Source organism: Eschrichtius robustus, chromosome 13, assembly GCF_028021215.1.
Source record: "Eschrichtius robustus isolate mEscRob2 chromosome 13, mEscRob2.pri, whole genome shotgun sequence".
Taxonomy (NCBI): Eukaryota; Metazoa; Chordata; class Mammalia; order Artiodactyla; family Eschrichtiidae; genus Eschrichtius; species Eschrichtius robustus.
In genome coordinates this window covers 106,554,469-106,576,806 of record NC_090836.1, presented here as the reverse complement: position 1 = coordinate 106,576,806, position 22,338 = coordinate 106,554,469, and the positions used below count along the sequence as shown (strand labels likewise).

Below are 22,338 nucleotides of genomic sequence, written 5' to 3'. Positions count from 1 at the left end.
CTAAATTGGAAAGGAAGAAATAAAATTATCTCTGTTCACAGACGATATAATCTTTTTTTTTTTTTTTTAAAGGTTTGTATTTTTTTTAAAATTTATTTATTTATGGCTGTGTTGGGTCTTCGTTTCTGTGCGAGGGCTTTCTCTAGTTGTGGCAAGCGGGGGCCACTCTTCATCACGGTGCGCGGGCCTCTCACTATCGCAGCCTCTCTTGTTGCGGAGCACAGGCTCCAGACGCGCAGGCTCAGTAATTATGGCTCACGGGCCCAGTTGCTCCGCGGCATGTGGGATCTTCCCAGACCAGGGCTCGAACCCGTGTCCCCTGCATTGGCAGGCAGATTCTCAACCACTGCGCCACCAGGGAAGCCCCAATACAATCTTATATGCAGAAAATTGTACAAATTCCACATAAACTGTTAGAGTTAATAAACAAATTCAGCGAAGTTCCAGGATACAAGATCAACACACAAAACTCTGTTGCATTTTTTCCCACTAACGATAAACAATCCTAAGAACTAAATCTTCACACATATGGTCAATTTATTTTCAACAAGGGTGCCAAGACAATTCAGTGGGTAAAGGATAGTGTTTTCAACAAAAGGTGCTGAAAGAAATAACAAGTGTTGGTGAGGATGGGCAGAAGAGAGGACCTTGTGCACTGGTTGTGGGAATGTAAACTGATGCAACCCCTGTGGAACACAGTGTGGACGTTCCTCAAAAAATTAAAAATAGAACAATCATATGATCCAACAATTCCATTCCTGAGTATTTACCCAAAGAATACAAAAACACTAATTTGAAAAGATATATGCCCCTCCATGTTCACTGCAGAATTATTTACAATAACCAAGATATGGAAATGACCTAAATGCCCATAAACAGACGAACGAATAAAGAAGATGTGGTACATACATACAATGGAATATCACTCAGCCATAAAAAAGAATGATATAATGCCATTTGCAGCAACATGGATGGACCTAGAGAGTATTATGCTAAATGAAGTAGGTCAGAAGGAGAAAGACAAATACCGTATAATTTCATCAATAAAAAACAAACAAAATTAACAAACCAAACAAAAACAAACATGTAGATACAGAGTAGTGGTTACCAGTGGTAAGGGGCAGGGTAGAGAGGAGGACGAAATGGGTAAAGGGGATCAGCTGTATGGTGACAGATGGAAACTAAATCTTTGGTGGTGAGCATGCAATAGGGTATACAGAAGTAGAAATATAACCTACGCACGAAACTTACATTCAAAAAACAAAACAAAACAAATGGTGCTGTGATATCCACATGCAAAAGAATGAAGTTGGACCCTTACCTTACACTGCATACATATACAAACTCAAAATGGACCAAAGACCCGAAAGAGCTAAAACTATAAAGTACTTAGAAGAAAACACAGGGGGAAAGCTGCATGACAGTGGATTTGGCAATGATTTCTTAGGTATAGGTATGACACCCAATGCACAAGCAACAAAAGAAAAAAAACAGATAAACTTGGGACTTCCCTGGTGGCACAGTGGTTAAGAATCCGCCTGCCAACGCAGGGGACATGGGTTTGAGCCCTGGTCCAGGAAGATCCCACATGCCGCAGAGCAACTAAGCCTGTGCGCCACAACTACTGAGCCTGCGCTCTAGAGCCCACGAGTCATAACTACTGGAGCCTGCACGCCTAGAGCCCGTGCTCCACAACAAGAGAAGCCACTGCAATGAGAAGCCCACGCATCACAACGAAGAGCAGGCCCCGCTCACTGCTACTTAAAGAAAGCCCACACACAGCAACAAAGACCCAACGCAGCCAAAAATAAATAAAATAATTAATTAAAAAAAAGAAAAAAACAGATGAACTGGACTTCATCAAAATGAAAACCTTTTGTGCATCAGAGGACACCATCAAGAGAATAAAAAGACAACTCACAGAATGGGAGAAAATATTTGCAAATCATGTATCTAGGCGCTTAATATCCAGAATATACAAAGAACTCCTTCAATTCAACAACAACAACAAAACAAACAACCCAATTCAAAAATGGGCAGAGGACTTGAACAGACAGTTCTCCAAAGAAGATACACAAATGGCCAGCAAAAGCACATGAAAAAATGCTCAGCATCACTAATCATTAAGGAAACGCAAATCAAAACACTGTGAGATACCACCTCAGACCCATCTGGATGGCTATTATCAAAAAAATGGAAAATACGTGTTAGTGAAGAAATTGGAACCCTCATACATTGCTGGTGCGAATGTAAAACAGTGTACCCACTGGGGAAAACAGTGTGTGGGTGCCTCAAAAAGTCGAACATAGAATTACTATATGACCCATCAATTCCACTTCTAGGTATGTAGTCAGAAGAAGTGAAAGCAGGGGCTGAAACAGATATTTGTACATCCATGTTTATAGCAGCATTATTAAAAATAGCCAAAATGTGGAAGCAACCCAACTGTCCACCAACGTATGAATGGATAAACAAAACGTAGTATATCCATACAATGAAATATCATTCAGCCTTAAAAAGGAAAGAAATTGTGACACATGCTACCACATGGATGAACATTATACTAAGTGAAATAAGCCAGACAGAAAAGGCCAAACACTGTTTGATTCCCCTTACATAGGAATCCCTGGAATAGTCGGGTCCACAGAGACAGAAAGCAGAAGGGTGGGTGCCCGGGCTGGGGACTGGCGGGGGGAAGAGGACCGAGCATTTAATGCTCAGAGCTGGAGAAGATGAGCAAGTCCTGGAAACAGTGGTAATGGTTATACAACAATGTGAACGTTGAACCAGACGCTTGTAAGTTATTAAAATGGTGTATTTCGTGTTACATATATTTTGCCACAATAAATGAAAAGCAGAAAGGGGGAGTGGGAGAGAGAGAACTTTCTCGGAGAAGAGGAAAGGAAACGAGGTCTTTCCTAGTCGCCCTCTGACCCACATCCAGGTTCTACAGTCACAGCAGAGCCCAGTGACTTCCAAATGCTGAAAGGACTCCTGAGGCAGGCAGTCCTTCAGGCCCAGGTCCAAGGCAGCTCCTGGGATTGAGACTTAAATTTAAGGATATTTCAGCTTCCTGGGAGCAGAGGCCCAAGGGCAAGGCTGAGGAGAAGGCTGGGGATGCATCAGCCGGGTGCACAGCTTGGGTGAGGTCCCCTCCCTGTCAGCACCGCCCTGTGGTCACTGCCTGCAGACCCTCCCTCAGACGCCCAGGGCATGCTCACCAGAGGAGCTCCCCACAGGCTCTGCCTTTACTGTGGGGACGAGGAGCAGCTCTTTAGGGCGTTTTAGGCTGAAGAGCTACAAAGTTCTCCACTAAGGCAGAAATCAGAAAGGGGAGGGACCATATTACCCGCCCCCTCTGCTTCCAGGGCAGCCCTGCATGAGCCTACGCGGAGGCGGGTCCCAGCGTTGCTCAGTGCGCCTCACCAGCGACCTGGCGTCAAGCCTTGGGGGGCAGGATGCAGTCTTTGCACAGACTGTGCCTGTCCCAGGACCGAACCAGAGCCTCCCTTCGGGCAGGCCTTCACCGGGGTGCTGAGGTCCGGCTGCCCAGCCCCGAGGCCCCAGGCCGGGCAGGTGTCCGCTCACCAGCAGCAAGCCCATGGTGTTGAGCCGGCAGAGCTCCTGGTTGATGCTGGGCGTGTGCGTGTGCAGCAGGGCGGCCACGAGGCGAGCTCCGTGCAGGCGGGCGTTACCCAGGGGCTCCTCCAGCACGCCAATGGTGGTCAGGATCGCCGCTTTCTGCAAACACAAAAGGACTGCCCAGTTAGAGCCCTGCGACCAGTGTGATCACCACCCATGTGTGGGCTTCCCTTTGACCTGGCCCTGCTCAAAGGGCCAGGGCCGCTGTTGCATGACGTGGCCCAGCCGGGAGGGGTCCTCAAGGCAACGCGGTCTGCGGGAGGAAACGAGGGGTCAGTCGGGTTAAGAGCCCCACCGCTCCCCTCAGGCCTCACAAGAGTGACTGAGGGTGGGCCGCTGCTCCTGGGTGCCTAGGGCACTCTGGTCTCAGCCTGCCAGCCGAAGGGACGTGACCTCAGCGTACAAGACAGAGGAGACTGATGACAAGGCTGGCCTCGTGAGATGGGGTGATCCCATACACGGAGCACAGTGCGTCTACCTTTTCATTAGCAGAATGTTCCAGAATCCCTGACTTCATGAGTCCTCCTTTCTAGCGGGGAAGGCAGACCACAAGCAAGCTGATAAATGTAAGAAACAGTATGGTAGACCACGGCGGATGCCAAGGAGAGGCACCAGGAGAGGCAAAGGGGCTGTGCCCGGGGCACTGAGGTGGAGAGGGACTGGGTCTTCCTCACCGTGACCACCGCCGCTCAGCTGAGCAAAGGGTCTCCCCTGGGACCCCTTGACCCCTTGGCTGGGTGCCCCCAACTCAAGAGTCCGGTTCTCCAGTGCACTCTGGCTCTCGGACACCCCCCCTGTCAGAAGGCAGGAGTTGCCTGGGGGGGTGGCGAACCGTCCAACTCCCCAAAGAGAAGATGGACACTCGGCAGATGGGGTCTGAGTGCGCTTGTCATCCTGGGCGACGAGTGGGGTCCTTGCCTTGTAAGCGACCCAGCCCACGCGGTCTCCTGAGCCCCCCCTTTGCTCAGAGCACCTACCTTTGGCGGGCTGAGCAGAAGCTGGTGGAAGTCCTTCAGCCGTGGCTCGATGCCACGCAGGACGCCGGAGCTGACGGCACACAGCCTGTCCAGTCCCTGAGAGCAGGAGTCCAGCAAGCCCTCCATCCTGTGGACCAGAGGCAGCTGGACACGGGGACACTGGTCCCATCACACCACACCCCCTACCGACATGCCCACTTGTTGCCTCCAGGGAGGCTGCTGACCGTATGGGGGTGGGGGCCGTGCCCAGGTGATGGCCCTGACGGGCTGTGGGCGTCACACCCCCGAACCAGCTCTGCTCCCTCCTCCCGCCTTGAAAACCTTCACTGTCGGCCCCACTCCTCGGCTGAGAAACACACAGGACTGGCCATAAAAGGATAAAAAGGGCCACATGAAAGGATAAAAAAGCAAAGAGAATGAACTGGCTCGTCTGTTTTCTGCATTGTCACGCTGTCCCTGCATCGCAGGCGAGGCCCTCACCAGAGTCCCCACTTCCTGCGGGAAGGGCCCAGCCTTCCTGGGCTCATAAAGATGAATAAGCAATATTCTGGTTTCTAACTAGAGAAAACGATGATAACATCATAATTCTATTTTTAGGTAATAAACTAATAAATATGTATTAGGTACCAGAGTGAGAGAAAGAAACTGCTAATAATCTCACCAAGATTAAGTCAATTTCTTGTTATTTCCTGGTTGTTCTTTTTCTTTAAAAAAACAGCACAGGCTATCAGTGCTGGGGGCTACAGTGAAGCTCCTTCCAGAGCGAGGGCACGAGGGAACTGCAGCCTCCTTGGGAGTCAGACCACCAGCACGGCATGTGACAGGACAGAGCAGACAGAAGTGCACACGCACACGCACATGCACACGTGCGTGCGCGCGCACACACACACGCATACATATACACACACACACATACACACATATAGACACACACACACACACACACACACGTGCTCGGGGTACTCATCGGGACAGTCCTTGGGGAAGCCCACTGGCCGTGCCTGTTCTGCACACACGTCTATAAACACTCCACAAGCTGGCGACAGGGGGTGCCTTTGGGCTGAGGTGGGAATGTGATTGATGGCGAAGGTCAAAGGGGACTTCACAGCCGTAAAGTTTATCTTTTCAACGAGGAGAATCTATCCCCGTGATTACTTGCATCATCAGAAACACTAAAAACACAAACAGCACACCCGGCCAGCCCCCTGGGCCTCGTGGCACTGAGGTGGCAGCACTCTCCCTCTCGCGAGACACTCACCCCGCCCGCCTGGGCTCAAGCAAGCTCAGTAACACCTGGGTCCCGCTGACGAGGCAGAGCTCGGTCTGGGCTCCGTCAAACATGTTCCTCAGCAGCTGCTCCACGCAGCCCTGCCTGCCAGACACGCGCAAGGTCACTGCCTGGCGGAAGGGGCTGCCCGTCGAAGGAGCAGCGCCCTGCCTCCCGGAGAGGCCCCGCTCGGGGCTCAGGCCACGCACCCAGGGTTTTTAGGACACGGCTGCCCTGGGGGCCCGCGCTCTCTGAACCTGCCAGGAGACACGTCCCGTGAGAAAGAGGCCCATCAAGTTAGCTCTGGATCGGGGCAAGTTCCTCAGAAACGATCAGAGGAGGTGGCGGTGCCCCTGGCCCCCAGCCCAGGCCCCCCAGCGCCGCAGCCCACACTCACGACTCCAGCACCGTGAGGAGGGGGTCTGGCTCTGGAGCCTCCTGCAGCTGGCTGCCCTGCTCCCTGCCCAGCCTGACGATGTCGCAGAGCGTCTGAGAAGCGTTGGACTGCCTCTGAAAAGACAGGGACGAAGAGCTGCCTTCAGGGCCAGCCTGCCGCATGGTCAGAGCGGCTCCTGTGGCGGGTCCACTGAGGCGCTGGACTCGAAGCCGGTTCGTCTCAGAGACGCCTGGCCTGCCTCTCACCACAGGGCGCAGATCTGGCCGCGCCCCAAGAGCTCCCACGGGGCCTCGACGGTCGAGCACGCCACGCAGACACCGCTCTACCCTCAGACAGACACCGCGAGTGTGCCCGTGGTACTGACACAACAAGTGGCTATTAATACACAGGGTGGGTCCTGTGAGCTCATGAAAACAGGACAGTTGCTACAGAGAAAATAAAGGACTCAACTCTTCTAGAGAAACGTTAAGCCCACACAAATTCAGAATCTCCGATTCGGCGCGTTTGCCCACCACGTGGGGGCAAGTCTGTGGAGCAGGTGAACAGGGTCAGAGAGAGACTCAGGCGCCGGCTCGGCGCAGGGAGCACCTCACAGGCACCTTGGCGTGCACGCCACGGGAAACGGAGCGGAAGGAAGCGCTTCGTGCCTGTTTCAGGCAAGACTGAAAGCAGCCAGGTCGCCTCCGCGGCCTCCCAGCTGCCTCGGGGACTGGGAAGGGGCCAGTCAGCTCACAGCGTTCACACTGGTGGAGGGGCGTCTCCCTTCCCCGATGTGGAGCACAGACACCCTTGCCCGGCTGCCTGGCCAGGCCCGGGGGCCAAAAGAGCCCCAAACAGCACAGCCAGGCAGCAGCAAAGGCTCAGACACGAGTCAGCACCACCGTTCTCCAAAGTGCTGAGGAGACCATGCGTGTGCAGTTGTCACGTGTAGGAAAAGGCCTATCGGGATATACCCCACACTCTCAACAGTGATACCGCAAGGAGCGGGCAGGGGCTGAGAGAAGGAGCCCCACTGCCACCCCACTCGCTCCCTCCGGAGCGCACGCCCCTGCAGACCCATCTCCTCGAGCGCAGGCTGGAACCAGCACTCACGGGCGCGGGATGCCGCCAGCGAGGACTGTCACCTGCAGGCCAGGTGCCTGCCCCAGAGGAGGCAGCAGCAGGCTGCGAGCCGCCCTGCGGAGAGGCCCGGGGGGGCGTGGGGCCAAGGGCAGCCTCAGCCAGTAGCCCTCAGGAAGCTGAGTCCTGGCACTTCCCTGGTGGTCCGTCCAGTGGTTAACTCTGTGTTTCCAACGCAAGGGGCATGGGTAGGGGGTGTGGGTTCGATCCCTCGTCGGGGAACTAAGATTCCACATGCCACAGAGCCAAGAAAGAAAGGAAGAAAGGAAGAAAGGAAGGAAGGAAGGAAGGAAGGAAGGAAGGAAGGAAGGAAGGAAGGAAGGAAGGAAGGAAGGAAGGAAGGAAGGAAGGAAGGAAGGAAGGAAGGAAGGAAGGAAGGAAGGAAAGAAAGAAAGAAAGAAAGAAAGAAAGAAAGAAAGAAAGAAATAAGGAACCGAGTCCTGCAGAGCCACCGGTGACCCTGGGGGTGGACCCTCCCCTCGTTGAGCCCTGAGGTAACCACAGTCTTGTGAGAGACCCTGGGCAGAGGACCCGTGACCCCTGGCCCATAAAAATTGAGATAAAAAATACTTACTGTTATAAGCAACTAAGTTTTGGGGTCATCTGTTACTCAGCCATAGATAACTAATACAATTCTATTCAGATTGTTTTTTTATAATATGTATGTACTATATTTTAGGAAAAAAAAGTCTAGAAGTCAGTGCTTGATTAAAGGAAGAAGAGCGTCTGAGGAAGGGAGGGACTTGCCCCTCAGACAGCAGTGGAGAGCGCTCTCCGCCAGCCCGGAGCGAGGGGCCCCTGCTCAAAGGTGGGGTCCACGAGCCCCATACTCACATCTTCATCCTGACTCGGATGGATCAATTCCACGAGCCTCTGGATGATCTTCTCTTCATTAAGCCACTGAAAGGGAAAAGAAGGCCTGTAAGTGACTCTGCTCACACCTGACGAAGTGGAAGGAAAGTCCTTCAGTGCAACAGAAATCCACGCACCAGGTTCTGGCACAGAGATGCTTCACCCAACACGTGCGTCCACCCAGACCCAGAAAGCACAAGCAGTGGCCGAATTCTGGAGTGACCCAAAGATTACAAAGGAGGGCATCCCCTTCCACACGCCCTAATGGTTCAGACTCTTAAACACACGCGAGCTCTATTTTCAGGACGTCTCCAAAGCGGAGCCTGGAGCCACCCGCGCTGGCGGGGCTCTCCCAGCACACAGCCCAGCTGCTCCCTGCAGCACCCGGGCCTTTCCAGGTCAGTCCGGCTCCTCCACGCACTTCCTTATCCAAAAACGGGCCCAACGTAGTCAGGGCAGGCTTCCCACTAACGTTCGGCAACGGCTGACGTTCGCGCTGCTCTCACTGTGCCACATCAGCTACGATGATTAATTCTCAGCGCACGGCTGCTCCATAATGAAGCGAGTTCTGAATCTAAGAGTGACAACACTGTCACCTAATTCCAGGAGCTGGAAAACTGTCAAGAAGGACCAATGGTTCACTTATTCTGTTTTGAGCTGCATTACAAGCAAAACCTGCCGAACAGCAGCAAACAGTTTGTCCAGCACTGATTTCCTGGGCTTCTCTGGGTTGAGCATCCCCTTTTCTGGGAAAGCCCTCAGGGAGCTGCGGACAGCCCCTCTCGCTGTGAATACCGTCAGGACAGACACAGGCACACGCTCCAGGACAAACAACAGGCCAACTCTGGTCTTCGAAACTTCTCCGCATGGAATCCTCTTCGGCGACTGTTTCCTCTCGGGCACGTGCTCGGGCACAGGACCAGCGCCCACTGGAGACCTAGCAGCCCTGGGGGTGGGGCACAAGTGAGGAAGCCTACTTCTGTTCTCTGCTACTGAATGGACTGAGGCAGGAAAAGAGAAAAGGTGCAGACGCCAGGCCCAGTCTCAAATACAAGCCTTGACTAGAACCCGTGAGGGGTTCTCATCCGGAGGGGAAGGTCCTGCTGGGTGGAAAGCTGGGGTGCTGGGCACCCCGGTGCTGCTTCACCAGCTCCAGCCTCCTTGTACCAGGCACTTACTCCACACTCGGAGAATGTGCAGAACCCACGCAGACGGGGAGGGGCTCCAGGGAGGAGGGGGCCCACACACTCACATGCAGGACCTCCTGCCGGAGCCTGGCGGGCTCTACGCAGCTGACCAGGCGCAGCAGCAGGTCCATGAGGGCCGAGGTGCCGATGTGCTTCAACACCAGGCTGATGAACTTGTCCTTCTTCCTCAAGAACACTATCACCTGCAACCAGACAGCCCCTGAGAGGTGAGCAGGGCAGACCCTGACCACCAGGAGATGCTGCCCCCAAGAACTGCCACGGGGAAGATTCACTTTCAACAACAGTGAGCAGAAACAGTGGAAAGACGTGGAAGGAGTTGTAAGAAATCCCCCCCGCGCCGCCCCCCAGCAGTGACTGGCCGAGACCTGAACGCAGGCGAGTCCATGAGGCGGCGGGGGCCTGAGAGGACCCCGGGCTGGCGGAGTTCGCCGCACACCGAGACCGGGCACCAATGCAGCCCCAGCACCCGAGTGAGATGGCGCAGCAACCGCTCCACACGCACCAGCTCAAGTCTTCCCAGCAGAAATGACCAGTGCAGACGGAGCTGAGCCTGGGGTGGCCGTCAATGACAGCTCCCGGACAGGGGACACAGACCCGGAGAGCTGACAGACCCCACAGGTGGCTGAAGGGAAAGGACTGAGGTTTCAGAAAAGCAGAGGCGGAGGGGTGCGGCTGGCTGGTGACCAGAGCCGACAAGACACAACGCAGCTGGCTGGCTGAGTGTGCAGTCACAGGGTGTGGTGCCTGAGCGCAGAGGGGTGGGAGAAGCCCAGGCAGAGGCCTTCTTGGCCACGTGTCGGCAAGCTCGGCTCAGCTGGCCACAGGGATGAGGTGCCTGCGAGTCCAGGCCACTGCACAGACCCAGGAGTCTACTGGGGGCAATGGGGACACGGAAGAGGCAAGGGATCCCAACCATACTCATGCCAGAAGTGAAGGGGAGGAGGGGAAGGAGGAGGAAGAGGGAGAAGAGAGGCAACAGGGGTGGGGAGGCGGGGGTGGGGTGGGGTGGGGTGGGGTGGGGGGGGAGGGGTGGTTCTTTGAAAAGCGTGATTAAACTCCTAGAAAGACTGAAAACAGCAGAGGAGGCTCCAGGGAACATCCCTACACACCCTACAGATATAAACACTATTACAAGAGGTTATCCGGAACAAGTTTATGCCAATTTCTGTAAATTTGGAAAAATGAAAAATTTCTTTGAAAAACTCACTTAAGTAAACTGACAAGAAGAAAGAGAAAATCTGGAGTTCTAGAGCGTCAAAAGAAACAAAATCTCTAATTAAAAGCCTCCCCATACAGAAGACTCCAGGCTCTAAAGGCTTTACTAGTGAATTCTATCAAACATTTAAAGAAAAATAACCCCAATCTTATGCAGGACTCTTCCAGGGAGCATAAAATGAGAGAATATGCCCCTTATCATTGTATGAGGACATAAAACCTTGATTCCAAAAACTTGATGTGGGCACTTTAAGAAAAGGAAATTATATAAGGACCTACTGTAGACCACAGGGAACTCTACTCAATACTCTGTAATGGCCTATAAGGGAAAAGAATCTAAAAAAGAGTGGATATGTGTATATGTATAATAGATTCACTTTGCTGTACACTTGAAACTAACACAACATTGTAAATCAATTATACCCCAATAAAAATTAAAACACAAAAAAGAAAAGGAAATTATAACCCAATCTCACCAATGGCCACAAATGCAAAAATTCTTTAAAAAAAAGCAATATGGGGGGCTTCCCTGGTGGCGCAGCGGTTGAGAATCTGCCTGCCAATGCAGGGGACACGGGTTCGAGCCCTGGTCTGGGAAGATCCCACATGCCGCGGAGCGACTAGGCCCGTGAGCCACAATTGCTGAGCCTGCGCCTCTGGAGCCTGTGCTCCGCAACAAGAGAGGCCGCGATAGTGAGAGGCCTGCGCACCGTGATGAAGAGCGGCCCCCACTTGCTGCAACTAGAGAAAGCCCTCGCACAGAAACGAAGACCCAACACAGCCATAAATAAATAAATAAATAAATAAATAAAATTAAAAAAAAAAAAAAAGAAGCAATATGAAAAAAAGCATAATATATCACAATCAAGTTGGGTATATTCCAGGAAATCAAGGCTGGTTTAACATTAGAAACCCGATCAGTGGAATTTACCTATTAACAGAATAGAGAAGAAAAATCATATGATGAACTCAACAGATACGGTAAAAACATTTCATACATTTCAACATTCATGTTATAAACTAAAAAGACTAGGAATAGTCTTATAAAAAAAAATCTACAAAAACTCCACAACAAACAACATACTTAATTGTAAAACAGTGAAAGCTTTTCCTCAGAGGCAATAAATAAAACAGAGGCCCACTATCACCACTTCAATTCAACAATGTATTAAAGGTTCCAGACAATGCAACAAGGCAAGAAAAAGAGACTAAAAGTGTAAGATTTATAAAGGACAAAATAAAATTGTCATTAATCACAGATGGTATGATCTTATACATAGATTTAAAAAAAGAATATAAGGAATTCCCTGGCAGTCCAGTGGTTACGACTCCATGCTTCCACTGCAGGGGGCATGGGTTTGATCCCTGGTGGGGAACTAAGATCCCACATGCCATGCGGCATGGTCAAAAATAAAAATTTAAAAAAAATTTAAAAAGAATTTAAATTATTAGAACAGCAGCTTTATTGATAATTTCCAAAAACTGGAATCGGCCCAGATGTCCTTCAACATGTGAATGGTTTAACAAACTGTGTTCCATCCACACCATGGAACACTACTCTGCAATAAAAGGGAATGCACTACTGATACATACAGCAACTTGGATGACTCTTCAGGGATGTATGCTAGGAAAAAAAAAGCCATAAGGCTATATGTTACATGATTTAATTTAAGTAACAGTTTGAAAAAACGAAATTTCTGAAATGAAACAGACTAGTGGTTGCCAGAGGTTAGGGATGGGTGAAGGGATAGAGGCCAGAGCAAGGTGGGAGTAGTTACAAAAGGGCAACACAAAGGATGCTTATGGTTTAAGAACCGTTCAGTATCTTGACTGATGGTGGAGACACGAACCTACACAAGTGATAAATTGTATTGAACTTAATACACATACACACACAAATGACTACAAGTAAAACGTCAGTGTCCTGGTTGTGATCTTCTGCTAGTATTTTACAAAATGTCACCACTGAAGGAAACCAGGCAAAGTGTACAAAAGATAGCTTTATATTATTTCATAAAACTGCATGTGAATCTACAATTATCTCAATAAAATTTTTCAATAAAAAAGACACTGCTTAGAATAACATGAAAATATCAACTACTTAAGGATAAACATAACGAAAAATATGTAAGACCGCTACCCAAAGAACTAGGTTACCGAGAGAAATTAAAGAAGCCCTAACTACTCAGCGTTTTGCTACAGCACAAAAGCAGCCATAGATAATATGTAAACAAATGGGAGCAGCTGTGTTTCAGTAAAGTTCCTTTTACAAAATAGGGGCAGGCTGGTTTTGGCCTGTGGGGCATCATTAGCCAACCCCAATCTATAGGAAATGCAAGCCTAATCAAAATTTCAGCGTGTTTTTCTGGGGAACAGGGGAGAATGTGGAAACTGACAAACTCACTCTAAAATTTGCTCATCCTAAAATAATGCAAAAGGCAAAGAACAGTAAAAACAACCTTGAAGAAAAACAAAGTGAGAGGGACTAATTCTACCGAACATCAAAACTTACAAAGCTACAGTAATTAAACAGTGCTGTGTTCATAATTACAAACAGGACAGTAGAACAGAAACATATACACACATGATTGCTTGATTTATGACAAGAGGGACACTGTAAAGCAATTGAGAAAGAACGGCCTTATCAATACAGTGCTGGGTCAGCTGGATAACCATATTAAAAAAAATACTTCAATCTTACACCATTTACAAGAATCAATTCCAGGTGGATTGTAGGTAGAAATATGAAAGGCAAAACAAAGCTTCTAAAAGAGGACACAGAAGAGTAGTAAGAGCATTATCTTTATGATTTCGAAGTCGGCAGAAGTTTCTTAACAAAACAACAGCAACAAAAAAACCAAACAGAAATAAAGAGAGTTATGACTTGGACTATATGAAAATCAGGATCTCTGCTCATTAAAAGCTACCATTAAGAGAGTAAAAAAACAAAACAAAACCCAGCAAGCAGAGTGGGAAAAGATGTTTGCAACACAAAATCAACAAAGGGGGAATTCCCTGGCAGTCCAGTGGGTGGGACTCTTGGCTTTCACTACCGAGGGCGTGGGTTCAATCCCTGGTCAGGGAACTAAGATCCCGCAAGCTGCGTGACACGCCACCCCCCCACCCCCCACCAAAAAAAATCAACAAAGGACTTGTATCCACGAAATAGAGAGAATTCCCACAAATGAAAAAAGAAGAGACAGCCTGATGGAAAATAGGCAAGAGACTTCACACAAAAAATATCCAAATGGCCAATGAATATATGAAAAGGTTCTCACCCTCACTAGTCACCAGGGAGACGCACACTAAAAGCACAATGCTGTTATATACACCATCAGAAGAGAAAAGATAAACCAAATGATAATATTAGTAAGGGCTGGAGGGGAAGTGGAAGAGCAGGAACTGTCACGCTCTGCTGCTGGGACTGCAAACTGGCTCAACCACTCTCACTTCAGCCATTCAAGCTGACCACGCGTACAGCCTAGCTACGACCACGTGGCGTAATGCCTGGAGAAAAGGAAGTCCTTATATTTTAGAGATACACACTGAAATATTGACAAAAGAAATGACATGCCGTCTGGGGTTTGTTTTGAAATAGTGCCTGGGGGATGGCGAGCAGGGATAAAGGTGAAAGAAGACTGACAAGGCCGACTCCTGAAGCAGGTAACAGGCACAGGCGCCAGCAAACCTCATGCCCCTTCTGTGCCATCTACGGTGTGTGGTGCTGAAGCACGCCAGGGCAGATGTGAGGCAGGAGCAACCGTGGAGCAAGTGCGGCCTCCAGGAGGCCCACGCTCCAGCTGAATGAAACGAGCTTACTCCCTGCTTTTACAGAAACGTATTAGTAGACATTTCCTTTTTTTCTTTTTTGGCTGCACCGCGCGGCTTGTGGGATTCTTAGTTCCCCAACCAGGGATCCAACCCACAACCCCTGCAGTGGAAGCACGAAATACTAACCGCTGGACGGCCAGGGAAGTCCTAGGCATTTCCTTTTATTTGCTTTGAAACAATAAGTGCCCTAGACATACAGGCACCCGCCACCCACACAGATGCAGCAGCAGACACCCTAATGTCCTGCCATGATGCAGGCATGTCCTGGATCTCACACCCATGACTGGTCAGTGACAGGACGAGCTGGCCTAGTTTGGGGCCCTGCGCAGCTCCCAGGGGTGGCAGAAGTGCTGCTTATTCCAGAGCCGGCCAGAGGAAGTCTCTCTTGGGAAGCCACTTTCTTAATCAAATCCCAGCTCCCACAGCAGCAGCCCACACTGCTCCACGTGTGTCCCACGGACAGTCAGAAGCCTGCCCCCCACAGCCTGATGCACGGGTCACACAGCAGTGGCTGAGGGCAAGATGCGATGGCATCAGCCACGCCTCCCTCCCACATCTCGCGGGCTTGGCGGATGAGTACCTGTTCAGTTCTTCTTGCAATGAGACTGCCAATGGTCTTGCTGAAAAAACTGGCGAGGAGAGGATTGAGAGGCGGCTCACGGTTCAAGAAGTCGTAAAGAAGGTTGAGCAAAGTCTCGTCCCCTCCCAGCCTGTCATTGATCTGCGGCACGTCACACGTCAGCAGCTCACAGGCTGTGTTTGGGTACCTGAAGGGGCACAGTGCAAGCAACTGGAGGTGAATGAGACTTCTCCACCGCTCAGCAAGCTACTTGAATAATCTGCCTCTTAGGAAGCAGATCCACAGGCAAAAACCAAACATGGCTAGACCTTGGAACAGAATAAAAATGTGATTATCCTGTGACCAACCAGCATTTTTGACTATTAGAACCTCAATGTTTTTATCATACCTTTTTCTGGCTCCTCATACCCTAAACTCTGACATCCCACATTTTCTGACTCTATTTTCATTCTCTACGGAACCTTTCCTGATCTTTTGCCTTCTCCTCTGCCCTCGTACTCAGCTGCCATGTCTCTCACCTCCATCAGGTTCGTCCTCCCCTCTCCACGCCCTTCCTGACCCCACGTGTCAACAAGCACAGATCCAGCTTGTTCCCAGACCGAAGAGATGCTTCATCAGCAGTTTACAATGCAGTACCAGTTCTGAAGTGTTATGCAGGCAAATTATTATTAAGAGATACCAATACATGTAAACTATGTACTATTCACTTGATAAAAATGATCAGACAGGGACTTCCCTGGTGGTGCAGTGGTTAAGAGTCCGCCTGCCAATGCAGGGTACATGGGTTCGAGCCCTGGTCCAGGAAGATCCCACATGCCACGGAGCAACTAAGCCCGTGCGCCACAACTACTGAGCCTGTGCTCTAAAGCCCACATGCCACAACTACTGAAGCCCACGCACCTAGAGCCCGTGCTCATCAACAAGAGAAGCCACCGCAATGAGAAGCCCACGCACCGCAACAAAGAGTAGTCCCCGCTCGCCACAACTGAAAGAAAGCCCATGCGCAGCAACTAGAGACCCAATGCAGCCAAAAATAATAAATAAATAAATGAATAAATTTATTTATTTACTTATTAAAAAAAAAAAAATCAGACACAAAATGATCCTGATCCCATTACGTGTAATCCCATACCACTGTGCTCCCTGTCTGACCCTCTGACAGACATGGGGTCACTGCTGTGGTCCTGGGACAGGCCTACCCAATGTCCTGCTGCATCCAGGACAGAGCCCACCATAGCAGTACAGTGACAATGCCTGGTGCCACACTCAGCACATCTGGGAACACAAGTGAGGGTGCCCAGGGCCAGAGCAGGCAGGGACCTGGCAGGCGCATCCTGTGGGGCTGGCTGCCCTGGAGCACACCTGGCGCCGAGCCACACGGGACATGCTGTGCAGCCTCAGGCTCCTTACCCATAACGTCTCTGTGTCTAGGCAGCTTTATCTGAACATGGAGGTCTGAGTGCCCGCCTTCCCCACGAGGCTGTGTACAAAGCAGAGCAGCAGCACCTGGCACACAGTAAGCCCGGGATCAAGGTCAGACACTATGACCCTCCGGCTTCTGGTAGCCACCCACACGGCCCCAGCAAGGGCCTAACCCCAGGTGGTCACTGTGGTCAGCTAGGGCCTGGGTTTGAGAGTCTAGAGGAAACAGCTGGTGGAGCGCGCGGCCGGCCCAGCGTGGAGGGGAGGGGACAGGATCTCAGCCTGGCTGTGGGGTGGGTGCTCCCCGTCACCCAGAGAAGAGGGCCTTCTGAAGCCAAGCGGGCAGCCGTGTATGAGGGAACGCCCGATCCACACAGAGGGGCCCAGACGAGGTGTGGCCAGCGCCCAGCTCATGGGGTCGTGACGAGGATGAGATGGGGCAGCTCCGTACCGTGGACGTGCCCCACGGTGACCAGCACAGCAGACAGGGGCAGAGGCCAGAGAGCCTGCTCAGAGGGCAGCACCCAAGGCCGGCACGAGGTCCCACAGGACACGGGCGGAGAGGTGTCCACCAGACTCCAAACAACAAGACAAGACTCGCCGAGCAACAAGGGAGAAGCATGCCCCAGAGAAAGGCACAGAAGCTTTTCCAGAGCACACGGAAAGGCTCCCATCCAGTCTCTGCGTGTGCGCACGCGCACACACACGAATTGTGCACGTGTGTGGCAAGCTGAGCCACAAGGCGCTGTTGTACTTAGACAAGGTTGCATCTAGGTGGAGGGACTGAGATCTCTATTAGTATTTTATAATTATTTTTCAGAAAAACAGGTACTGCTCTAATAATTTATATAATTTATGCAGGGAATAGCCATTCCAGTTACACACGGCAGATGGAACCTAGAGGTCCGTGGCCATAATGCAAAGAAGAAAAGACGAGGGAGGTAGAAACTACGCGGAATGAACCTGGAGGGTGGGCAGCCAGGGAAGCGGGCCAGGTGCACGAGGCCGGTCTGTGTCTCAGGGTCCTGGGGGAGGAGGGTGGACAAGCAGACACACAGCTCATGAAGCCGAGAAGGACCCCGTGGAGCCCTCCAGGGCACAAAAGCCTTTCTGTGTCCACTATTTCTTGTTTGTAGGAAATAGGCTTCATTCAGCCTCCTTGACATTCCGCACGTTCCAAAGGGCAGGTTCCAACAGTTGCTAATCAGGGAAGGGAGGGGCTGAAGAAACAAGGGAGGGGCAGTCAAGCACCAATGGTGCTGGTCCTGGTTCCTCCTCAAGGGACACACATAAGGTATCTTTGAGCTCTTCGGCAGAACTAAGGCCTCCATCCAGGACGAGGACAGTAACTTCGGGCTGAGCCCAAGGTTCCTGGAGCTCCGCCCTGTCACCTGACTACCAACCAACGAGAAGAAACCCACACACCCCGCAGCCCTCTCCCCAAATTCTCCCTATAAAACTTCTCCCCTGAAATCAGGGAGTTTGGGGTTTTTGAGCATGAACCACCCATTCTCCCTGCAGGGCCCTGCAATAAAAAACCTTTCTCTGCTCCAAACTCTGCCGTTTCCGTTTGTTTGGCCTCACTGTGCTTCGGGCACACACACTTGCGTTCTGTAACACTCAGAGAGGCCTGGACGGAGACAGCGTCCACCAGGCAGGTGGAGGGTCAGGTCGGTGCACTGAGACTCCCAGCCCCTCCTCCTTGTTTTGTTTGCTTAGTTTTATACTTATTTACTACTAATTTCTCCCAAACTCTTTGACTATAAAACTCTCCTGGATTATTGGTGCTGCTTCTGAGATTCCCCTCTCTTAACCCAGGGGATAAAGTTACATTACTGGGAAATTCCAGAGCAACAGGATTAGAAAAGGCCCTGAAATGCCCCTAAGGAAAGCTGCAGACCTGTGGCATCAGACTTGTCAGCAGCAGGGCTGGAACTAGGAACTAGAAGATGTGAATGAAAAATGCTGCTGCCCTGTCAGTAAACAAAGGATGCTGCAGCCATCAAGCCACTAGAGCCTCTCCGGCGGCCCCGGCCCCGCCCCGTGAGCCCTGAGGGAACTCAGGAGAGAGGAAAGCGGCTCAGCCGCAGCAGCCACCCTCAAGGATGGGAAAAGCACAGGATCCTGGCCCTAGACAGCTGAGGTGCAGATCAAAGGAATGATTTCAATGAGCCCAGACTCCTCTTTTTTTTTTTTTTTTTTTTGGCTGTGTTGGGTCTTCTTTGCTGTGCGTGGGCTTTCTCTAGTTGCAGACAGTGGGGACTACTCTTCGTTGCGGTGCGCGGGCTTCTCATTGCGGTGGCTTCTCTTGTCGCGGAGCACGGGCTCTAGGCGCGCAGGCTTCAGTAGTTGTGGCTCGTGGGCTCTAGAGCACAGGCTCAGTAGTTGTGGCGCACGGGCTTAGTTGTTCCACGGCATGTGGGATCTTCCCGGACCAGGGCTCGAACCCGTGTACCCTGCATTGGCAGGAGGATTCTTAACCACTGCACCACCAGGGAAGTCCCGAGCCCAGACTCCTGCATCTTTCCATACGCAGAAAAGTGCTAAATTCCTTAACTTAGTATGTCCGGTTTTCTTTAATGAACAGTAAGCTTTTCAAGTCCTGACTACCTGGTCTTTTGTTGCAAAAACTCCTATATATCCTGGCCCCTCCCTCACTCTTTAGAGCTGTCCCTCAGAGCGATCTGAGAGTCCTGTCTCCAGGGCTTGAAGTCCTTAGAAATTCCACCAAATAAAACATAATTCTCAGCTTTTCGGCTGTGCGTTTTTTTTTTTTTTTCAGTCGACGAAGACACCTACGGAGTCTTCAAAATTTCAGGAGATGCATGTCCAGTCTGGACTGGAAACCAGAGGGAGCTTAGAGCCAGCAGGAAGGAGAACGATGCACTCAGGCTGCGCCCCAACCTTGCCACCCACGCAGGCCTCCTCAGGAAGCTGCCAGAGAATAGTATTCGCCAGGGGAAGGAGACAAAAAAGAGGAAGACGAAATCCTGGAGAACGGAAGGTGGACTCAGGAATTATCAGAGCGGGGATGGGAGAGTCCAGGAACCCTGGCGGCGGGGATTCATTCCCTCTCCCCTCTTCACGCCTCCCTCTGGGCCCTGCCCTGCTGATCCCCAGGGGCTCAGCTGGGCAACGGGGCTCAGCCGTCCTCTCTGCTCTGCCCCTGAGTGCGGCAGGCGGGGTTATTCGGTGGGGGTGGGGGTGGGGTCCTTCCTGGGGTCCTGCCCTGACCCAGCACCGCTTCCCGCTGGGTGAGCAGTTCTAACTCTGATTTGGAAAGAGGAAGCCCGCCACTCAGAGCTAGAGCAACATCCCCCCCACACCACCGCATGAGGAGCAGAAGTGGTAACCCGGCATCCATCTGCTGGCTTTTCTGTCTCACTTCTCACATGGTCCAGAACTCCGCAAGGTGCACAGGAACCTCACGAAAACGGCCAGAAGCATCCGCAGGGTTCTCAGGCTGGACGAGGTGGCCAGCTCCCGGCCCAGGGCTGCCCCACAGAGGTCTCAGCTGCATGGAGAAGTCTCTGGCTTTAGCAGAACAGCCAACCACTCAGGGCAGCTCCTCTGGACCCGTGCGGCTCGGGCGCACTCCCTGCCCTCGGGAAGGGTCTCTCCGTAACCAGCCTGCAGCCACGAGGGTGAAGCCACACCAGCTGTGCTGCAGAGGCACAAAGGCGGCTGGAGGAGGTGCTGCCGCCCTGCCCAGGCGGCCTGGGGCGGCCATCTAGAGGCCGAGCAGCACAGGCACTCGCTCCGCGCTCTCCGCCGTGTCACCTGCTGCTGCCGCACGCTCCGAGGCCGAGCTGAGCGGCTCGACAGAGACCTACGGCTCAAAGCCTGCAACCGGGCCTATCTGTACCTTCGGCCTCTTTAAAAAATGATCTTGACCCCACTTCTCCCTTCAGCTACTACCTCATCCATCTATCCAGCCTATTCCTCTTCTCAAAAAGGACGTTTTGATTTAATTTTAATTAAAAGCAAATAAATTTTTAATTAAAGCAAGTTAATTTTAAAATTACTTTTTAACTTAAAAGCTTTTTACTTTTTCTAACAGGTGAAACGGGGACTTCCCCGGTGGCCCAGTGGTTAAGACTCCACGCTCCCAATGCAGGGGGCCTGGGTTCAATCCCTGGTCAGGGAACGAGATCCTGTGTGCCGCAACTAAGACCCAGAGCAGCCAAGTAAATAAATAAATATTTTAAAAAACCAAAAACAAAAAACAGGTGATACGCACAAATGCTTTTAAGACTCTGTATGACAGGGCTCGTGAGGAAGAGCGGCCCCCTCCTTTCCCACTCCTGAGACAGTCACCACAGGCTCCTGGCATTTTCTGTATTACTGACCTCCATGTTTCCAAATAAAATACAAGTACACTTCTTCGTCTCGCAATTTTAGGTATTACAAATTGACTTCTTATGGTGGAAGATGAAGATGTAGCTCTCACATCTCACATCACCCTGCCCTGCCACCCCACTGCCCTTTTTCCCTCTCTCTATAAAATTATACCACAATTTCTAGTTAAATCCATGTCCCGTGTTGCCCTCTGTATGAACATGCAAACACTGTTCTATTTGCTTACTTACATACATCCTTCCCTCAGAGTTAAAGGTTTTCTCACTGCCTTGTTTGCTTTGTTTGTACTCACCCACTGCTAACCTCTCCCAAACTCTGACTATAAAGCTCTCCTGGCTCACTGATGCCACGCTGGGACCCCTCTACCCAGAAACACAACATCTGCCCCAGCCCTTCTCCCCGTCACACTGTCGCCAACACCCTCCAGACAGGGAGACTCTCGACGGGTCAGCAACAGGACACATTTGGGAGTGAGAGAGTGAAAGGAATGGAGCCCATTAATGGCGATGATGAGATAAGAGGCGCTGACCAGGCACATCTCAGGGACGATGGCCTCTGATCTGTCACAGCTGATCACCATGGCCCCAAGCCCCTGGCTCCTCCACAAGCAAGCTCCCGCCTCTTTCCAGAGCTCTCCTCCTCCAGCGCAGGCTGACTCCCTGTCAGAGGGGCGCGGTAGACCACCACGACCGCAGCACTGATCCCCATCACCCCATCCCTCTTTATTTGCCTCCTAAGTCATCAATGACTTTCTGTAAAAAGTAAAGGGCCAGAGGGTCAATATTTTAGAACGTCTATGTTGTCATGGCCAACGGGTCACGGGTGTGTCCAACAAGACTTTACAACGAAAATGACGGACAAGGAAATGTGAATTTTGTCATTTTCATGTGATATTATTATTTTTCTATTTTTTCCAACCATTTAAAAATGTAAAACCATTCTCAGCTTGCAGGCCTCACAAAAACAGAATCTGACCTCAGGCCATAGTTTCCCAACTAAGACTTTACCACCACACGCCGACTCCCTGTGGGACACATGAGCAGCTGAGGGCACCCTGTCTGCCCTGAATCCCTCTGCATCACTAGCCCCAGCTCCCCCGCTTCCCAGAGCCTGCTCGGGCCCAGAGAGGCACCCTCAGAGCCAGAGGCCGGCTCTGCTGTCCTTCCTGTCACCCAAGGCCCGACCCGTTCACACTCTGTCCTCACTCCAACCCTTGTCCCAAGTCCTTGCCCTGTCCCTTTTGTCATCCCCTAACATCCCAGGCCGCCTGTTGAATGGAACATTTTACGAAAAACTCTGAGAACGTTCAGGATCACTAATGACACAAAATACGTCCTCCAGGCCCAAGACCCCACAGTCGAGCAGTCAGATGCCGCCTGTCTCTGGGGACTGGCTGTTTCACCAGTCAGGCCGAGGCTGCACCCATCCGCCTCTGTCAGGGCTCAGCCTTTCTTCAGCACATATTCACC

The 22,338-nt window shown here is 51.3% G+C and overlaps 1 protein-coding gene across 7 annotated transcripts in view; it reads right to left on the bottom strand.

Annotated features, from left to right (window-relative positions):
• PPP6R2 (protein phosphatase 6 regulatory subunit 2) overlaps positions 1-22,338 on the bottom strand; it is a 72,496-nt gene that overhangs the window by 16,756 nt on the left and 33,402 nt on the right. For 5 of the 7 annotated variants that reach the window (XM_068559622.1, XM_068559621.1, XM_068559620.1 and 2 more), the window contains 7 exons: positions 15,089-15,275; positions 9,507-9,644; positions 8,237-8,302; positions 6,284-6,396; positions 5,878-5,991; positions 4,620-4,746; positions 3,589-3,741 (listed from right to left, as the gene is read on the bottom strand). In XM_068559622.1, the coding sequence (XP_068415723.1) occupies positions 3,589-3,741; positions 4,620-4,746; positions 5,878-5,991; positions 6,284-6,396; positions 8,237-8,302; positions 9,507-9,644; positions 15,089-15,275 (898 nt within the window). Of the gene's footprint in view, positions 1-3,588; positions 3,742-4,619; positions 4,747-5,877; positions 5,992-6,283; positions 6,397-8,236; positions 8,303-9,506; positions 9,645-9,827; positions 10,297-15,088; positions 15,276-22,338 lie in introns of those variants that run through there. The other 2 variants (XM_068559625.1, XM_068559626.1) reach the window with 2 other exon arrangements.